Source organism: Mobula hypostoma, chromosome 3 (assembly GCF_963921235.1).
Source record: "Mobula hypostoma chromosome 3, sMobHyp1.1, whole genome shotgun sequence".
Taxonomy (NCBI): domain Eukaryota; kingdom Metazoa; phylum Chordata; class Chondrichthyes; order Myliobatiformes; family Myliobatidae; genus Mobula; species Mobula hypostoma.
This window is the reverse complement of record NC_086099.1, coordinates 44950363-44969487: the sequence shown is the minus strand read 5'-3', so window position 1 is coordinate 44969487 and position 19125 is coordinate 44950363. Positions and strand designations below refer to the sequence as shown.

The 19125-nt window shown below is 43.1% G+C and overlaps 1 protein-coding gene across 1 annotated transcript; it reads left to right on the top strand.

Annotated features, from left to right (window-relative positions):
* Positions 1-13901: 13901 nt before the first annotated feature.
* plk2b (polo-like kinase 2b (Drosophila)) lies at positions 13902-18720 on the top strand. Its single transcript, XM_063042959.1, has 15 exons — positions 13902-14135; positions 14533-14640; positions 14818-14934; positions 15047-15176; positions 15296-15383; positions 15470-15565; positions 15800-15998; positions 16102-16249; positions 16423-16523; positions 16634-16778; positions 16896-16976; positions 17081-17240; positions 17326-17455; positions 17578-17688; positions 17963-18720. The coding sequence occupies exons 1-15, from the start codon at positions 13947-13949 to the stop codon at positions 18152-18154; spliced, it is 1995 nt and encodes a 664-aa protein (XP_062899029.1). The 5' UTR covers positions 13902-13946; the 3' UTR covers positions 18155-18720.
* Positions 18721-19125: the final 405 nt, after the last annotated feature.

The window sequence follows — 19125 nt, the reverse complement described above, 5'->3', positions numbered from 1 at the left end:
CATATCTCTGAGTTTTTGTTTGATTTTTGTTACTTGTATCACCCCAACTGTCTGAAGGTCATTAGATGACGCCCACCAAAGTTTATTGAGCCTTAGAGTTTCTTAGCTCCATCCACACAGATGCCACATTATGATTTTCCAAGCAAATGACTATCCTCAAGGCCCCAAGAATGAGGGCTGGTGATCTCTTAGGAGGACAAGTCCTGGGGTCAGAGGTCCATGGTTAGCAAGACCTGGGATTGGAGAGCCGAACTCGGTTGGTAGGTCCTGAGGAGACAGGCCCATGATCAACAAGTCCTGGAGTTGAAGCCCAGAGGTCAGTGAGTCCAGAGGTCAAAGCTCTGGGTCTGCGATTGCAGAGATTGGAGGCTCAACCTCTGCAAATCTGGGGCTGCGGTCTTGGGGTCGGAGGCCTGGAATTGGAGGCCTCAATGTGTGTGTGGATGAGAGGAGGTGAAAAAGGGGCTTGTTTTGCTACTGCTTGCTTTATGTTAGCTGCATGTAATTCTGTTGAACATTGTGAGCGCCAGAATTTGTGGTGATGCTTGTGGACTACCCCAGCACATCCTATAATTATGTTGGTTACATAAGAACATAAGAAATAGGAGCAGGAGTAGGCCATCCAGCCCATCGAGCCTGTCCTGCCATTCAACAAGATCACAGCTGATCTATCCATAAACTCAGCTCCATCTACCTGCCTTTTCCCCATAACCCTTAATTCCCTTACTGTGTAAAAACCTATCTAACTGTTTCTTAAATATATTTAGTGAAGAAGCCTCAACTGCTTCTCCGGGCAGAAAATTCCACAGAATCACCACTCTCTGGGAAAAACAGTTTCTCCTCATCTCTGTCCTAAATCTTCTCCCCTGAATCTTGAGGCAATGTCCCCTAGTTCTAGTCTCACCTACCAATGGAAACAATTTTCCTACTTCTATCTTATCTATCTCTTTCAAAATTTTGTATCTTTCTATAAGATCCCTTCTCATTCTTCTGAACTCCAGAGAGTATAGTCCCAGGTGACTCAATCTCTCCTCACAGGTTAACCCCTTCATCCCTGGAATCAACCTGGTGAACCTCCTCTGCACTGCCTCCAAAGCCAGTATATCCTACCTGAAGTATGGAGACCAGAACTGCACACAGTATTCCAGATGCTTCACTGCAGCAGCCTTGGAAGGCTTGTGATGATAGAGGATAAAATGAATTCAGCAAAATGCAGGGAAATCCTGGAGGAAAACTTGTTGCAGTCCACAAGAGAACTGTGGCTTTGGAGGAAATTTGTTATCCAGCAAGACAATGGTCCTAACCAAGTATAAAGCCAAAGTTACACAGGAATGGTTTAAAAACAACCAAGTTAATGCCCAGGAGTAGCCAAGTCAGAGTTCAGACCTCAATCCAATTGAAAATTTGTGGGTTCTTAACACAATGGATGTGGAAATTTTCCCACTTGTGTAAGAATCTAGAACTATATATTTCAAAATAAGGGATATTCTATTTGAAACAGAAAAAGGTAAAATTTCTTCCCTTGGATGGTCGTGAGTCTTTGGAACATTTCTTGAAAAGGCAGGTGGAACCAGAGGCTTGGAATATTCTTAAGGCGGTGGTATACAGGCAACCAGTGGATGTATGGTTATTGCAGGAAGTGGTGAGGTTGCAGTAGATCAACCAGGATCTTATTGAAATGTAGTGCAGGCTCAAGAAATGGAAGAGCCTCTAGCTCCTAATTTGTACCTTTGTACACTTGTATGCAAGTGGTAGTGGTGACTTTGCATGTCAGAAAGTCAGTAGTGGAGTTGACAGGCAGAGTTTTCCCCGCTGCTGCTGCTGCTGATTCTAAGCTCAATGGAGCTTGCAATGTTGAAGATATAGATCATTCCTGGAAGGCTGATTAATGAAGCTTAGAAAAGACACCAATAACTATTTAAAGCTTCTGATAACAAAGCACTATATTTTTGGTCATAAGACATAGGAGCAGAATTAGGCTGTCTGGCCCATTGGACCTTCGTCACTGTTCCATCATGGTGGCTTTATTATCATTCTCAGTCCCATTTTCCTGCCTTCTCCTTTGATGCTCTTACTAAGCAAGAACTTATCAACCTCCCCTTTAAATATACCCAATGGCAAGGAGTTTACTGGTGTGCTCATTGCTGTTTACATCCATCTGAGTGCAAATGTCAAGGACATACTTGGCAAGCTTTAGAGTATCATCAGGTCTCTGTAGAACAAACATCCAGACGCTCTCTGCATAATTACAGGAGACTTCAATCATGTTAACCTACGGGACAGTTTATCCAAATTCCACCAAAACGTCACAGTGGCAACATGGGGAACAAACAGACTGGACCATGTTTATACAAGCAGACACAATGCTTAAAAAGCCACCCCACGTCCTCATCTCTGCCTCTCTGACCACATTTCCATAATGTTAATCCCAGCATACTGACCGCTGCTGAAAATAGACCAACCAGTCAAGAGGAGCATCAGTCCATGTCCTGATGAGGCAATCTCTATTCTTCAACTCTGTTTTGAAGGGACTAATTGGCAGATGTTCAAGAAGGCCACCACAAATGTAGAAGACACAGACCTCACCTGTCACCAGCTACATCTATAAGAGCCTTGACTACGTCCGTACCTCAAGAAGGGTCAACTCACTGTCAAGACCTGGCTGAAGGCAGAGGTGCACTCCCGCTAAAAGCACAGGATGCTGGAGACTGATCAGCCCCCACAACAGCCAGGAGAAGCTTCATATTAGGCATCAAGAGGGCAAAGACCGTCAAAGCACAAAAAATTCAGGACACCTATCCAATGGCAGTCCCAGGCTGAGCATCAAGAGCAGTATTGACTACCCAAGGAAAAACATTATCAACTCTTCACACAAAAAATTCTGCAGGTGCTGGAAGCTCGAAGCAAAATGCTAGAGGAACTCAGCAGGTCAGGCAGCATCCATAGTGATGAACAAACAGTCAACGTTCCAGGTCAAGTGCAGCAGTGACACCTCCTCCCTGGCACTCTAAACAACATTTATACATGCATCAAAGTGTGCACACAATGCAACCGTGGAAAGTACCTCCCTTCCAGGTGAGCAGCCACTGTTTGCCAAAGCAGCAGACATGGGAAGCAGTCTGCAGAGAGTCAACCCCCATAAGGCTGGATGAGTGTGGTGACCAGCTCACTGACATCTTCACAGGCACCTTCAACACTCCGCTCATCCAGGCTGCTGTCACCACATGCTTCGAATCAGCCTCATTCGTCCCTGAACCAAAGAACACTACATCTTCAGAATTAAATGACCTCTGCCCGGTGGCACTGATACCAATCAACATGAAGTGCTTTCGATGGCTGGTATTGGCCCCATTCCTGCCATATTGGACACACCAATACGCTTACTTCCGGTTAAGATGGCGCTATCGAACGCGTGTGACAGCTCAATGGTAGTTAAAAAGACAGGAAATTCGACTAAGAACATCAGCTTTTCTGAGGGAAATTATGCTAAGTTATCGCCGCAAACAGTGAGGGGGCTTGTGATGGCGAGGCGAGTTCAGGGGATGAGCCCAGACGATGTGTTGCAGAATTGATACAGATGGAGTGAGCCATTCGGAGAGGAGAAGTCAAGGCTGAGGAGATTTAATGCCCGTACAACTGGCCAGGGTGTGAGCATGGATCGCTCTGGGTGCTGAGCTGATTTGAAGAGCTTGAGAGCAGCTATGGGCCGAGCGGCGAAATCTGAAACCATAGCAAGTCTTTGGGCAGCGTGGTCTAGGCCCCGAGCCTCTTCACAGTAGCTGGGTCCTAGTGCGGGGTACGATCCGCTGTTTAGACATTTGAAACAGTGACCCACATCGGAGGCAAGAGCCGATTGCGCTCGCTCTCCGCGATGTTCACTCCTCTCTCCAGGGCGCCAGAGCCTTTCGCTATTCTGTTGGTTGGTCAATTTCAATGCCGGCCCAGACAGACTGATAAGACAGGGTGTCAGGATCCAAGGCAAGAGCTGTTTTTGCTCAGGGTCTTGCTACCATCCATCAGGGACATTTACCAGGAGCGCTGCATACACAGCGCCCTTAGTATTATTAAGGACCCCATCCAGCATCCTCTTTGACTTTCTGGAATCAGGCAGGAGACGCTGGCCAATGCAAAAAAAGATCAAGCATGTTGAGGTTGAGAAATAGTTCCTTCCCCCAGGCCATTAGGCTTCTGAACTCCCTGTCGCATCATATTCAAAGTGTCACTGGTTAATCTGTTCCGTACCTTATAATATTTAATATTAATGCACTTCAGTTTATCATTTATGCGTGATTCATCTGCAGATATTTTACGCCTTCATAAGTTATCGTGTGTTATGTGCTTTACACCCCGGTTTGGAGAAACCTCTTGTTTCTATATACATTATATACAGTACCCGCATGTAGTTAAATGACAATAAACTCCACTTGACTTGACTCCTCTCTCCATGGCACTCAGGCTGTGAAGACTGCCCCGGCTGCCGTGCTCCGTGCTGCTAATATGATGAACGGATAAGCGATGCTTTGGGCCTACTCTGGACTGCTCTGGGGTACGGATCTGAGAAGTCAATTTGGTCCGGAATATTGTTGTTCGCTTCAATTGTTTACATGATTTGTGATTTTTCCCCCCCTTTCTCTTGCGCATCGGGTGTTGGTCTTTTAATTTTTTTAAAAATTAGGTTCTTTCAAGTTTCCTGCTTTGTGGTTACCTGTAAGCAAACAAATCTCATTGTTTATACGTTGTTTGATAATAAATGTATTTTGAACTTGACAAAACCGCTCTATGACAGATGCCTTAGCAAACAGACATGATATTTACAAAGCCACCCCACACCCCACGCCATAGCATCTGTCATGCACCTGGCCCTAATACTCCAGGAAAACAAGGACAGGTTGTCAGAGTGTTATTTCTGGATTTCAGTTCAGCATTCAACACTGTTGTCCCACAGATCTCGGTGGACAAACTCCTACTCCCCAGTCTAAATACACCACCATGCAACTGGGTGCTGGACTTCCTAACCAACAGACTTCAAATAGTCCGAATGCACAATTGCTCCTCGCGCTCTCTCATTTTCAACACAGGTGCCCCCAGTGCTGTGTACTGGGCCCCCTGCCAAGTACTCTGCTCACACACGACTGCTCGACCACACGCCTGAGTAATCGCATTGTCAAGTTCACCGATGACACAACAGCGATGAGACAGACTACAGAGAGGAGGTGCAGCAGCTTGAGTCCTTGTGCCAGACAAGTACCCTCTTCCTCAATGTCAACAAGACAAAGGAGATGGTTATTGACCCCAGGAGAACTCGACCGACTCAAAACCATCATTACATCAGTGACACAGCAGTGGAAACAGAGCAGTTTCAAACTCCTGTGAGTGCACATCTCGCACAACATCCCATTGTCCAGAACACGTTCGGCACAATCAGGAAAGCTCACCAACGCCTGTACTTTCTGAGAAGGCTGAAGAGAGCTGGACTACGCGCGTCTATGCTCGTGACCTTCTGCCAGTGAACGTAGAGAGCACCCTAACATGCTGCACCACAGCAGGGTATGGAAACAACACTGCGGCAGACAGGAAGGTTCTACAACAAGTAGTCAAAACTGCCAAATGCCTCACCGGCAGCAGCCTACCCACCATCAAGGACATACATACAGAAAGGTGCTGGAAAAAAGGCCTGCAAAGCCATGAAGGATCCCACCTACCCTGCTCATGGACTCATCAGGGAAGAGGCTACTTAGAATCGAGCCCAGGACCACCAGACTCAAGAACAGTTACCCAAGCAGTAAGGCTGATCAACACTTCCACCCACTAACCCACTCCTCTACACCCCTCCCCAGCACTACTTCATCATTCCCTGTCACCTTATGTACAGACACTCCTGTATGTGGCGTCACTTTATGTACATACCATCGGATCGATGTATATAAGCCATGTTATGTATTTATGTCTATTGCGCTGTTTATTACTGTGTTCTTTATCTTATTGTGTTTTTTGTCCTGAATTGGATCTGGAGTAACAATTATCTTGCTCTCCTTTACAGCTGGGTATTGGAAATGACATTAAACAATCTTGAATCTTGACTTGGCCTGCATAGCCACCTGTGACAATGAATTCTACAGATTCACCACTCTCTGGCTTGGCAAAATAAATTCATCCTCATCTCTTTTCTAAACGGACCTCTTTGTATTCTGAGGCAGTGACCTCTGGTCTTAAACTCCCCAGCTGTATGAAACACCCTCTCCATGTCCACTCTAGGCCTTTCAATATCCTATAGGTTTCAATGAGATCCTCTTCCCCACTCCCATTCTTCTATACCCCAGCAAACAGAAGTATCAAATGCTTTTCATATGTTAACCTTTTCTGGGGTCCTATTTAGTACTATAAATACCTGGAATAATTGCCTTTGAAAATGGCTGCATTGTTTGGCAGTGAAGCTATATTGATGGCTTCTTGTTTCTCTTGTGGCCTCTGTGCTCAGGTGTCACGGTGTGCATTCACAGGACTGGACCCAAGTGCGGAGGAATGGCAGATTCTCTCTGTTGCGGTGGTCGCTGGCACCAGCTTAACCCAGGAGCGACAGACGGCAGGCTCACGACTCGATCCAGAAGCAGAGGAACAGTGGAATCCCCATGAAGAGACAGAAACAAGAGTTTAGGCATATAAAACCCAAACGAGCCTGAGCGACACCACAGGACAAATTATTCTCTGTAAGACAGTGGCACGAAACCAGAATCCTCTTTAAATAACCATAGAATGTGGGAAAAGCTGTGCCAGTCACAACTACCCTGACAAGATTAAACTGGAAGCACAAAGGGATAGTTAAGATCATTCAAGTGCTCGAGAAACCGTGAAGCTTAACGCTCTATGGCAAGCTGCAGAGACCCACAAGGCTCAGGACATCAAGCTCTAACAGATCTGCATTCAGAAGGTGTTTCATGTTTCCAAAAGCTTTGTTGCCATTATCCTAGGTTACCTCATTGGTCCCATCCCCACTGGCCTATTTGAAACTGACTTTTCAGAAGATCAAGAATATATCCATTTCTCAAGGTGGACTTCATAGAGCATCCTTTACCAAAAGAGTCCTGTTTCATCTACACTCAATGCTTATATAGGAGAGTAGTCACCTTCTTCGGTAATTTGTTTCAGTTCCTTGGCCAAATCATCAGTTTCACAGGCACCTGATGTTATTTCCGATCTTCTAATCACAGGCTTAACTCTTTTTCTGCTTTTTCCTTATAACATCTCTACCCTTTATAACATTCAAAGCACTTCTAGACATAACACTTGGGCATTTATTTTGCCCGTATCATAAAGGATTAATTGTTCTGCTGATGCTGCAAGTTGTAACCACTGATGCCCGTTAAATACCCATCTTTCTCCCCTCTATTCATTATATCCTGCTTAATTGCCATCATTTCTTAGAGAAATTCCAACCTTCAGAACTGTCCAGGCAGATTAAAGGATGCAAAGGTATAAATTGTCCTGAATCCAGACAATATGAAGACCTCTGTGGTGTCAATGTTTTTGATGAAGAAAAAATAGCTTGAGTTGGCTTGGGGCTGGCTCAGTCTCCAGCTGGGGCTGGGAATGAGGCTGTTGCCAAAACTGTAGTGGAGACTGTGCTGCAGGATGGAGTCAAGGGCAAAATCAGAGGATACGTTGACATCTTTCAAATGCATCCACCTGTGGGAGCTGACTGCTTTTTACATCTATGATGACTTCATCTCTGTTAGCTCTCGGATGCTCGGATCCTAGAGCCAGCAATGACCCTGACAGTGCTAAAGAAACCACTCATATCTTCGCTATCACCAACATGCTAAATTTCCTTCCACCCAACATATGCTCTTTAGATCATGAGTACTTCTGTATCTTGTCCTTCATGTACCTATAAGACTGGCTTTTGACCCCTTGAAATACGAAATTATTTCCAGCTCAAGATCACTTTCCATTTGCTGCTAGTTAGTGCCTAGATCTGCTGCCTCATCCATCTCTTTCCTTATTGGCTGCCATACCAGCCTCTTCAGGTTTGACCTGGAGTATCTGATAACATTTGAACTTGGGTACTCAACAGTGAACCTTAGGTCATTCAAACGTGGCCTGTATGCGCAGCCTCTTGGCCTAGAGATCTAATTAGTTTAAGTGCATCTGACTTCGTTCCATGCTTCTTTGTGTCACAGGAGTTCAAAGTTAAAAGTAAATTTATTATTAAAGTACATATATAAATTATAGGCCAGTTAGTCTGACCTCAGTGGTTGTAGTCAATTGTAATGGATGTGATTTTTGGGTACTTGGAGGCATGTGATAAAATAGGCAGAAGTCAGTAGGTTTCCTTGCCTGACGAATCTGTTGGAATTCTTTGAAGAAATTACAAGCAGGATAGACAAAGGAGAATCAGTGGATGTTAAGTACTTGGATTTTCAGGAGGCCTTGACAGATGAGGGTGTTTAACAAATGCTACAGATGAGGGTGCTTAACAAATTAGGAGCTCATGGCATTACAGGAAGGATACTGGCATGGATAGAGCACTGGCTGGTTGGCAGGAGGCAAAGAGTTGGAATAAAGGGAACCTTTTCTGGTTGGCTGTCGGTGACTTAATGGTGTTCTACAGGGGTCTGTTTTGGGACCGCTTCTTTTTATGTTATATGTCAATGATTTTTCATATGAAATTCGTGGCTTTGTGGCCAAGTTTGCAGATGATACGAAGATAGGTGGAAGGACAGGTAGTGCTGAGGAAGCAGGGAGGTTGCAGAAGGTCTTACGCAGGTTAGAAGAATGGGCAAAGAAGTGTCAGATGGAATACAGTGTCAAGAACTGTATGATCATGCACTTGAGTGGAAGAAATAAAAGTGTCAAATATTTTCTAAAAGGAGAGAAAGTTCAAAAATCTGAGGTACAAAGAGACCTGGGTGTTCTTGTCCAGGGTTCCCTAAAGGTTCATTTGCAGGTTTAGTCAGTGGTGAGGAAGACAAATGCAACATTAGTATTCATTTGAGAGGACCAGAATATAAAAGGAAGTATGTAATGTTGATGCTTTATAAGATACTGATGAGGCCTCAGCTGGCTTGGAGTATTGTGAGCCCCTTTTCTAAGAACGAATGTGCTGACATTGGAGAGGGTTTTAAGGAGCTTCACGGAAATGATTCTGGGATTGAAATGCTTATCACATAAGGAGAATTTGATGACCCTGGGTCTCTACTCACTGGAATTCAGAAGAATGAAGGGGATCTCATTGAAATCTACTGAATGTTGAAAGGCCTAATAGATGTAGAGAGGATGTTTGGTTTGATGGGTGAGCCTAGGACCAGAGGGCGCAGCCTTAGAATAGAGGGACATCCAATTAGAATGGAAATGAGGGGGAAGTTCTTTTGCCAGAGAGTGGTGAATCTGTAGAGTTTGTTACCACAGGTGGCTGTGGACCCCAAGTCATTGGGTATATTTAAGGCAGAGATTGATAGATTCCTCATTAGTAGAGCATGAAGGGTCACAGGGAGAAGGCAGGAGATTAGGTCTGAGAGGGACCTGGATCAGCCATGATCCATTTGTGGAACCTATCAATCTCTGCCTTACACGAGCAATTCTGCAGATGCTGGAAATTCAAGCAACACACATCAAAGATGTCCTGCTTTCTCTGGCGGACAGAGCGTAGGTAGGTAGAGCATAGGACAGAGCAAGGCGACCCTTCACCTGTGAGTCAGCTGGGGTGATATACTGTGCCCGATGCTCCCGATGTGGTCTTCTATATATTGGCGAGACCCCACGCAGACTGGGAGATCGTTTCACTGAACACCTACGTTCTGTCCGCCAGAGAAAGCAGGATCTCCCAGTGGCCACACATTTTAATTCCACGTCCCATTCCCATTCTGACATGTCTATCCACGGCCTCCTCTACTGTAAAGATGAAGCCACACTCAGGTTGGAGGAACAACACCTTATATTCCGTCTGGGTAGCCTCCAACCTGATGGCATGAACATCGACTTCTCTAACTTCCGCTAATGCCCCACCTCCCCCTCGTACCCCATCTGTTATTTATTTATATACACACATTCTTTCTCTCACTCTCCTTTTTCTCCCTCTGTCCCTCTGACTATACCCCTTGTCCATCCTGTGGGTTTTCCCCCCACCACCCCCTTTTCCTTCTCCCTGGGCCTCCTGTCCCATGATCCTCTCATATCCCTTTCGCCAATCACCTGTCCAGCTCTTGGCTCCATCCCTCCCCCTCCTGTCTTCTCCTATCATTTTGGATCTCCCCCTCCCAATTTCAAATCTCTTACTAGCTCTTCCTTCAGTTAGTCCTGATGAAAGGTCTCGGTCCGAAACGTCGACTGTACCTCTTCCTAGAGATGCTGCCAATCTCTGCATTAATCCAGATTGCCTAATTCTGCTTCTGTATCTTATGGGGTTCTGGTCTTATATAGTAGTGGGCAGCCGTCAATCCCAGGGGTCATGGGTTTGCACCTCTAGTGGACTGTGTCCTCTCTTGGGCACAAGCCTGGGTGGGAAGATTTTAAGAACGTCACTGATGTAGTCCAAGGGAAGGGCAAACACTGATCCAGCTTGACACCAGTGTCGTCACAGAGTTTGCCAGAGTGAAGTTGTAAACAACATCAAACTGCCTTAGGGACCCCGGCTCTGGATTTCTTCCTCGGGGTTTATTCCCAAAGCCTTTCCCATGGGCGGGTCGCAGGGCAACGGAGGTTCAAAATCAGAGTTTTTCTTCTCCTAGGCAGATTGCCGTCCAAGGCTGACAAGCCCCACCTGCCCGAAGAAACTGGTTTTGAGGCGCCAGTGTCCACCTTTGCCCCTTCTCTTGTCAGTAGAAACAGTTCTGCTGGGCCTAGTAGCTAAGCCAAACATGAAGGCCAAGAGTGGGGCTTGGTTGTCAGAGGCTGTTAGAGTCACATTTCTTTTGGAGCACTTTATAGGTAGTGGGAGCTTATCCCCACTGCCACCACTGGCTATGACAAATTTAGGAATCAGTCTTACATATGTCACCATATATAACCTGGAGGTTTGTTTTCTTGTGGGCATACTCAGTAAATCCAAGAACCATAATAGAATCAATGAAAGACTGCACCCAAGAGGACAAACAACCAATGAGCAAAAGACAACAAACTGTGCAAAAACAAAAGGAAAATAATAAATAAATAAGCAAGAAAGCAAGCAAGCCATAAACATTGAGAACATGAGATGTAGAAGGAGGCTATTCAGCCCATAGAATCTGTAGCAGCTCTTGGATTAATCTGATTCCCCACATATTTTGTTGTAACCTATTTTCTCTCAGATGCCCACTAACTCCTCTCTGACTCTTCCACTACTGCCCTAGGCCAAGAGTAACTTCAATGTCTAATCCCAGAGGACATGTGTTGAAGGTGAGAGGGGGATAGGTTCAAATGGGATGTGAGGGGTAGATTCTTTACTCAGAGTGGTGGATGCCAGGAATGTGCTGCCTAGTATGGGCAAATATATTCAAGGCTTTTAAGAGACGTTCAGACAGGCCTGTGAATATGAGGAAGATTGAAGGAGGTAGGAGGGATTCGTTTATGGGTTTTTCATTTACTTGTTAGCTGATTTGGCACAACATTGTGGGTCGAAGGACCCGTTCCTGTGCTTTACTGTTCTGTATACCTGGAAAACGGGCGTTAACTAGGGAAACTCGCAAACCACAGGGATTAGATGCAACCCCATGCATACAGAACTGAAGAGCAAAATCAACTCGAGTCACGGGGGCCGAGGTGCGTTAGTTCTTAATATTCGCACTAGATGGCGCTCTTCCACTGAGCTAGGTGCTTGTTTAAACTTAACAAACCTATACAGTAATACACAGCCGGGGTTTCATCTACTTTGTTGATTCCTAGCAAATTACTCCCAATTCCCTCGTTGTCTCATTCCCCTTAAACTCATTCTCTATCACATTCCCCTCATCATCCCCTCTTTGATTCGTTTACCAATTATCTACAATTTACATTAGCTCGTTCAATTTCTGGGGGGTTGCGGGAGGAAATCCACGTGATAATAGAAGGCGAACACGTAAACTCCGCACAGACCACCTTTGAGTCCGGGTCTTGTAGATGTGAGGCACATTACCCTGTGCAACCTATGGTGTTGCAGATCTGTGCTGTTGGAGCCTAGGACCTTGCTGGAGGATCAGCTGCTCATAAAATTTTCCGTGTTTGGGGTGTGCAATTTGTTTTTTCTCGGTTCATCCCAAACCGCTGTGCGAATTTAAATCTGCCTTAAAACAGTTCACGGACTACTCGGGGGTCGAGAGCTTTATTCCAGACACCCTGCCGCTTTCCACATGTATTATAGTGACTGCATTACATGGTTCAGTTTGTCATTTACCCCCCGGGTGGACCGACGTGCATTGACCTGACGAATTGCAGCCAAAGCGGCGCAGCGGCTGTGCTTCTGGGGCGGGTCAACGGGTGTCGCTCTCCACAATAGCTTCAATTAGTGAGGCCGGGCAGCGTTTTCCACCTGCCGTTAGTTGTCTGCTGACACTTGGCTAACCGTGGTGTTTCCGTGCAGCAGACGCAATTTCGCTGCTACGCTGGTGAAAAATTATAACTGCAGTACTGTCACAGTGTGAAACGGGTATTTTCACAAACCCTATCTATCAATTTTTTTCTAATTTTAACACGTATACATAGAAACATAGAAACATAGAAAATAGGTGCAGGAGTAGGCCATTCGGCCCTTCGAGCCTGCACCGCCATTTATTATGATCATGGCTGATCATCCAACTCAGAACCCAGCCTTCCCTCCATACCCCGTGACCCCTGTAGCCACAAGGGCCATATCTAACTTCCTTTTAAACATAGCTAATGAACTGGCCTCAACAGTTTCTATACCTTGTACAAAACTCCACAAAACAATGCTGTGTATATTTATCCAACATTGATCATTCTAAATGAATATCAATCGAGATTTTAATGAGCTTTGCCGGATTTTGCTTTGTCTCTTTCCCTTTACAGAGATTCTACCAGAGGCTAATATAATAATTGGGCAAAACGAAGACAGAGAAAGTCAGCATCACATGCAAAAGCGCAATGCATTGATCTAGCTGGTAATGAATGGATTTATAGGAAAACCAATAAATTATTTAGGCTTCAATTGTTTTTATTTTGTAAAACTGCAGTCTGTTTGGCATCTGTTTTTAAACATGCGCACAAAATAAGCGGTTAAGGAAACATGCGTGGTTTGTACTCGACACATTTGTTTTCAAACGTGCACACGTTGCAAATTCAGTGGCTCAGGAGGTGCTTTGTATCTCAAACTGCATTGCTTTAAAGCGTGATCGCAATTTATTGTCTAATAAACGCCCACGGAAAAATATGCCGCCCCCCAAAGAACAATTTGAACAGATGGATTTATGGAATGGAAGATTATCAGAAGATAAAATAACTGATATTTTATATGAATCTTTGATTAACAATGCATAAAAATATACGCCTAAATACTGGAAAATAGCTCAAGCAAAAGATAAATAAAGAGAAACGTTAACTGCCTAAACTGATATATGAATATATATGCGATTAGATTTTTTTTAACCACAGACAGTTTTTCGTGGAAAATGCAACATTTCCACGTTTTTAACTACAAATGTATCACATATTTGCATAGCAGTATCACAATAAAAACGGATATAAGCAAATTCATCGGCAATAGATGCGTTTAAGATGCTGCAATCTAAAGTGCTCACGTTTGTAAAACTTATCTTTGAAGTAATTGTTTGCTATGAATGTTGATAGTTTCCCTCATTTGATCCATTAAGGTTTCGGAGTAACCCGCAGCGTGGGCGCTGTGAAATGATTGACATTTTCGTGTACCAATCGACAATTCAGCAGCGTTGTGACGTCACGGAAGGGCGAGGGTATAAAAGGCAGTGTGGCGGTGTATTTCAGTTCAGTCTGAGTCGGGCTGAGGGTGTGCGGTGATTGTAGCGATGGATTTATTGAGGACTATCACTTACCAGCAAAACTCAAAGATGTGCGACCAGCCACTCGGCAGATCCGCAGATCACTGCTTCAACAAAAGACAGGAAGATTTGACATGCACCAGTACGGAGTTGTCCCGGATTATAACTGATCCTGCTACTGGCAAATGTTACTGTAGAGGCAAAGTGCTGGGAAAGGTAAATACAAATCTGCATTTGGAGCGAATGATAGAGAGCGGCGGCAGACGCGCGGGCTTTGCACCTGTGTTACATCTGGTTCCGACAGCGAATGCATCCTTATAAAGTTTGAAATGTATAAAAGTTGTTGAATCTGGATCACGTCGTCTCCGTAGAATAAGAAGCTATAACAAAATCTCAGTAGGTGTAGTGAGAAGAATTAGCCTTACAGATCTATTCCCTTTCGTAGAGTTGTTGACTTTAATTATCTGCATAATTTCCAATGTGGCAAATGAGCCCGTAGTTTTTGATAGTCATTAGGGTCGAATAGCCCAGCCTGTTTTTAAATATTAAAAGACAATACTTGAAAGTTACGATTTTCTAATTTGAACATAATGCAAATTGTTTTCTTGTTCAGGGAGGTTTTGCCAAGTGCTACGAGATGACGGACCTGACCACGAACATCGTCTATGCTGCAAAAATCATCCCACACACTAGAGTAGCCAAACCCCATCAGAGAGAAAAGGTGGGTAGCCTTGTGCTTAAGTGAAATCGGGCGCTTCAGCCGCTTTATTCGGATGTAGATCCGTGCTCGCTGACCGACGCAGGCTTCTTCAGTTGCACAAATCGTATTTTTTTTTAGCAAAATCAGCAATGTGGAAATGCCAGTTTCTGATGGTTTTCGTTCTTTTTCAAAACTCAGATTGATCGCGAAATTGAGCTGCACCGAACGCTTCACCACAAGCATATCGTTCACTTTTACCATCACTTTGAAGATAAAGAAAACATTTACATCTTATTGGAACACTGCAGCCGAAGAGTAAGCATTTGCTCTTTTTCTCTGTCCCCAAAAAAATCTTGAGCAATTTCTACGTGTTTTGTTTAAAGGGAGCGAATAATTAATTTTACCTTTTTTTAAATAAATAATCTAGTCGATGGCTCACGTGCTAAAAGCTCGGAAAGTGCTGACAGAACCAGAAGTACGATACTACCTCCGACAGATAGTCTCAGGGCTAAAGTGTCTACATGAACAAGGAATTCTACACAGAGACCTCAAGCTAGGTATGTGTTTTTTTTTCCCAGCATGTTTCTTACAACTGAATGGGTAGAGATAAATTGTAGAGGAAAAATTAATTATCAATTGGAAAAACTAATTTTAATATTTAATCTTTTAATTGCAGGTAACTTTTTCATTAATGAGTCCATGGAACTGAAAATAGGAGATTTTGGGTTAGCAGCAAAGCTGGAACCTGTGGAGCAGAGAAGCAGGTAAAGGATTAGGGCTGCAGCTTACATTTTAATGGCTTACAATATGGCAAAACACCAATAATAACCTCCAGCATTTTATTCTGTAGAACTATCTGCGGCACACCAAATTACTTGTCTCCTGAAGTTCTCAACAAACAAGGACATGGCTGTGAATCCGATATTTGGGCATTGGGCTGTGTAATGTAAGTATCCACGTGAATGTCTTGTATTTGAAATAATTGGGTTTTTTTTTGTATTAAATAAGTTGCCTACCTCATGCAAGTCAGAGCTTTCTATGCTCAGTCACATGTGTTACTTAAATGACTTTCTGTTCCAGAAAGTTTGAAGGTGCCTTGTGAAAGTTATTATTTGTATAATGTCAGGGTTTTTTTGCAGTTTCCAAGAAAAGCACTAACGCTTGAATTTATTCTTTGCAGGTATACAATGCTGTTGGGGCGGCCCCCATTTGAAACGACCAACCTAAAAGAAACTTACAGATGTATTAAGGAAGCTAGATACACAATGCCGTCATCATTGTCGATATCTGCGAGACAGTTGATAGCCAGTATGCTAGCAAAAAATCCAGAAGATCGACCCAGTCTAGATGACATATTGCATTATGATTTCCTTACTCAGGTTGGTGATGCACAGATTCTTGGTTTAAATCATATTTTTACTTTTCTGTAAACCCAATGAACTTCAAACAGCCAGAAATCTAAACTTTGACCTTGCACTGCAGGGGTTTACGCCCGAGAGACTGTCAGAATCCTGCTGTCATTATGCGCCAGACTTTCACCTGTCCAGTCCTGCCAAGAACTTTTTCAAGAAGGCAGCTGCAGCCCTGTTTGGTGGGAAGAAGGATAAGGCCAAGTTCTTGGATAATCACAGTAAGTGTATAGTGACTAAATGTTACTGATTAATTGTAGTAAATCGGCTAAAATGTAATAGGGATGACTACAATTTGTCTATTGATAATCTCCACCCAAGATTGGGAAGTATTTGAGTAATTAGAAGAAATTAAATTTTAACCTGGCTCAATAAGTGCTTTTTTTTTAAACAGACAAACTGGGAAAAGATGACGTGGATGATATTTACAAGCTGAAGAATGACTTAAAGAAGATGTCCTTAAGTAAGCAACTGAACAGAAGTCGGTCAGATGAGGTAGGTTTATTTATAAATTTTTAACAATACTCTGTAAACTTTACATTGAGCTTTGCTAAGTATCCTTGAGATCTAGGACTCTGCTGAAATGTGCCTTTTATTTCCGTCAGGAGTCAAAATTGACTGGCAAGCCACCAGTTACCCACATTAAACCTGAGAGCCCCTTGCCAATGAAGGATAATGAACAGCAAATCAGAGATTCAATAAGGATGATAGTAAGAGGAACATTGGGAAGCTGCAGTAGCAGCAGTGAATGTAAGTACAAGAATTAACTAAAGTCTTAATGAAATACTCTTTTAAATACAAATCTGAACAATTCGATACAATAATTCACTATCTGCAAATTGCTATAATATCTTGTTTATATTTCAGCACTCGAAGACAGTACCATGGGAAGTGTGGCTGACACAGTTACAAGAGTATTAAAGGGCTGCTTGGAAAATATGCCAGAAGGTGAGCCCTACTGCAATCACTTTACACCATTGTGGTGGTGAAAATCTGAGCATTGACATTTTGCTGGCCTTAACACTTTACTAACCATCTGATTTATTTCTCAGGAGACAACTTTCCAAAAGAGCAGTTGAGCTTCTCCTTCCAATGGGTCACCAAATGGGTGGATTATTCTAATAAGTATGGCTTTGGGTATCAGTTGTCTGATCGCACAGTTGGCGTCCTCTTCAATAATGGAACCCACATGAGCTTGTTGGCAGATAAAAAGTAAGTTGTCTAATGATTTGATTATGTTTGGTAAGCAACTGGTTTGGAAAACTGAGTTATTAACCTATGGCATGTCTTCCCATAGAACAATCCACTACTATGCAGAGCTGGGCCAATGTTCTGTCTTCTCAACAGTTGATATCCCTGAGAAGTTTGTTAGTCAGATGACTATTCTGAAATATTTTGCACACTACATGGAAGAAAATCTAATGGAGGTAAGAATCTGAACAGATTCATTTTGTGCTTCTAAAGCTGCAAATACCATTTTGCTTGCTGTCTTGTACTCTTATTTTGGCTGTGACCCTTCTAACAAATAAACTCTGATTTTTCTACTTAGGGTGGTGATCTGCCTAGTTCTGTGGATGCCCAGAAATCTAGATTGTGTCTCCTTCAGTGGCTGAAGTCAGACCGTGCACTGATGATGCTCTTTAGTGATGGCACATTCCAGGTAAGAATCAGATATTTTATTCCCATCACCGTTAGCTAAATGTAGAATGCCCGGTGCAGTTGAATTTCCCTATCTATAAAGAAATTGGAGGCAAATGTTTGTCAACCAAAGGCTTATTGGCTGATATTGCAATTTGTAGAAAAATCTCTCCAAAATATAGACTACATTTGGAAAGGCACAACAATTCTAATAATTTGTTCTGCTGTTATGAATTTCAATTATTAAAGATGGTTATGAAAAATTACCAAGAGTGACGGTTGTTATTTCATTGCAGGTGAATTTTTATCATGATCATACAAAAATTATTATTTGCAATCACAATGAGGAATACCTACTTACTTACATCAATGAAGATAGAGTTTCTGCTACATTCAAGCTATCAACACTGCTGATGTCTGGATGTTCACAAGAACTTCGTACCAGAATGGAATATGCGTTGAATATGGTGCAACAAAGATTTAATTAAAGCTGGAACTGAGCAACCTGGCGATGCCTTCCTTCAGTTTTGGAAGTGCCCCAAGCTGACCGTGTGCCAGATGGTACGAGGGACCTGAACTTTGGCGTACTGGGCTGGTACCAGACAGGTGCATTTTACAATCCTGCTTCATTGGACTGACATTCAATGGACGACTACCTGAAATGTGGCAGTGGCCTGAGGAACTTCAGTACTTTTTGCATTGAGGACAATGCAGTGCAACAGTGTTGCAGCAGAGCAAGGTCATGAGTTGAGACTTGGAGCAAGAGGAAAGTGTGTGGCAAGTGAGGCTGAGAAAGTATTAAAGTAATTGGGATTTGCAAGTTGTAAAGAGACCTTTTTTTTAACCACAGCTTGTGCTGTTGAGTGCAACCAGACTTGAGTGCTTGGAAGAGAACTGACAATCCAAACACTTGTTGTACCACATCTTGTGGCTGGACAATTCATTCCATAATTTATTCTGCACTGAATATTTATTATTTATTGAAGTATCACTGATTCACACTTCTGAAATGTTGAAATGCTGAGCAAGATATGATAAATATGAATAAAGGTTCTTAAATTCATTGTGAATGAAATTGTCTGTTTTTGAACTTTGCACTTAAGATTATTATTTATAAGTAGCTTGCATTGCTTTACATGTGCCTTGAACTGACTATGGGATTATGAAAAGGGATTTTCACTAGATAACTTGTTGAATGAACTCCTGTTCTAAAACTTGCAGTGAACGAAGGGCAATGTTTTAACTTGTGTAAAAAGATGCAGAATTGAGCAATGATCAAAGTTTCAAGGCAGTGCTTTCAGTCGTCCTTGTCTCCATTTGCTCATTTTGTTAATCTTGAATAATTAATACTGTTGGCAATATAATCCTGTTGCATGGCAAAGTAGAATTTCCCAGATGAACAAAAACTAATTATCTATGTAATAACAAATCAATTCCTGAGTTGGGGATTGTTGGTTTG

Excerpts from the sequence above, each read along its gene's own strand:
- plk2b (XM_063042959.1), top strand. The coding sequence starts at position 13,947 with ATGGATTTATTGAGGACTATCACTTACCAGCAAAACTCAAAGATGTGC. Across the intron at positions 16,779-16,895 it reads CTGCAGTAGCAGCAGTGAAT|CACTCGAAGACAGTACCATG; the intron begins GTAAGTACAAGA and ends TTTATATTTCAG. Across the intron at positions 17,456-17,577 it reads TGGAAGAAAATCTAATGGAG|GGTGGTGATCTGCCTAGTTC; the intron begins GTAAGAATCTGA and ends TTTTCTACTTAG.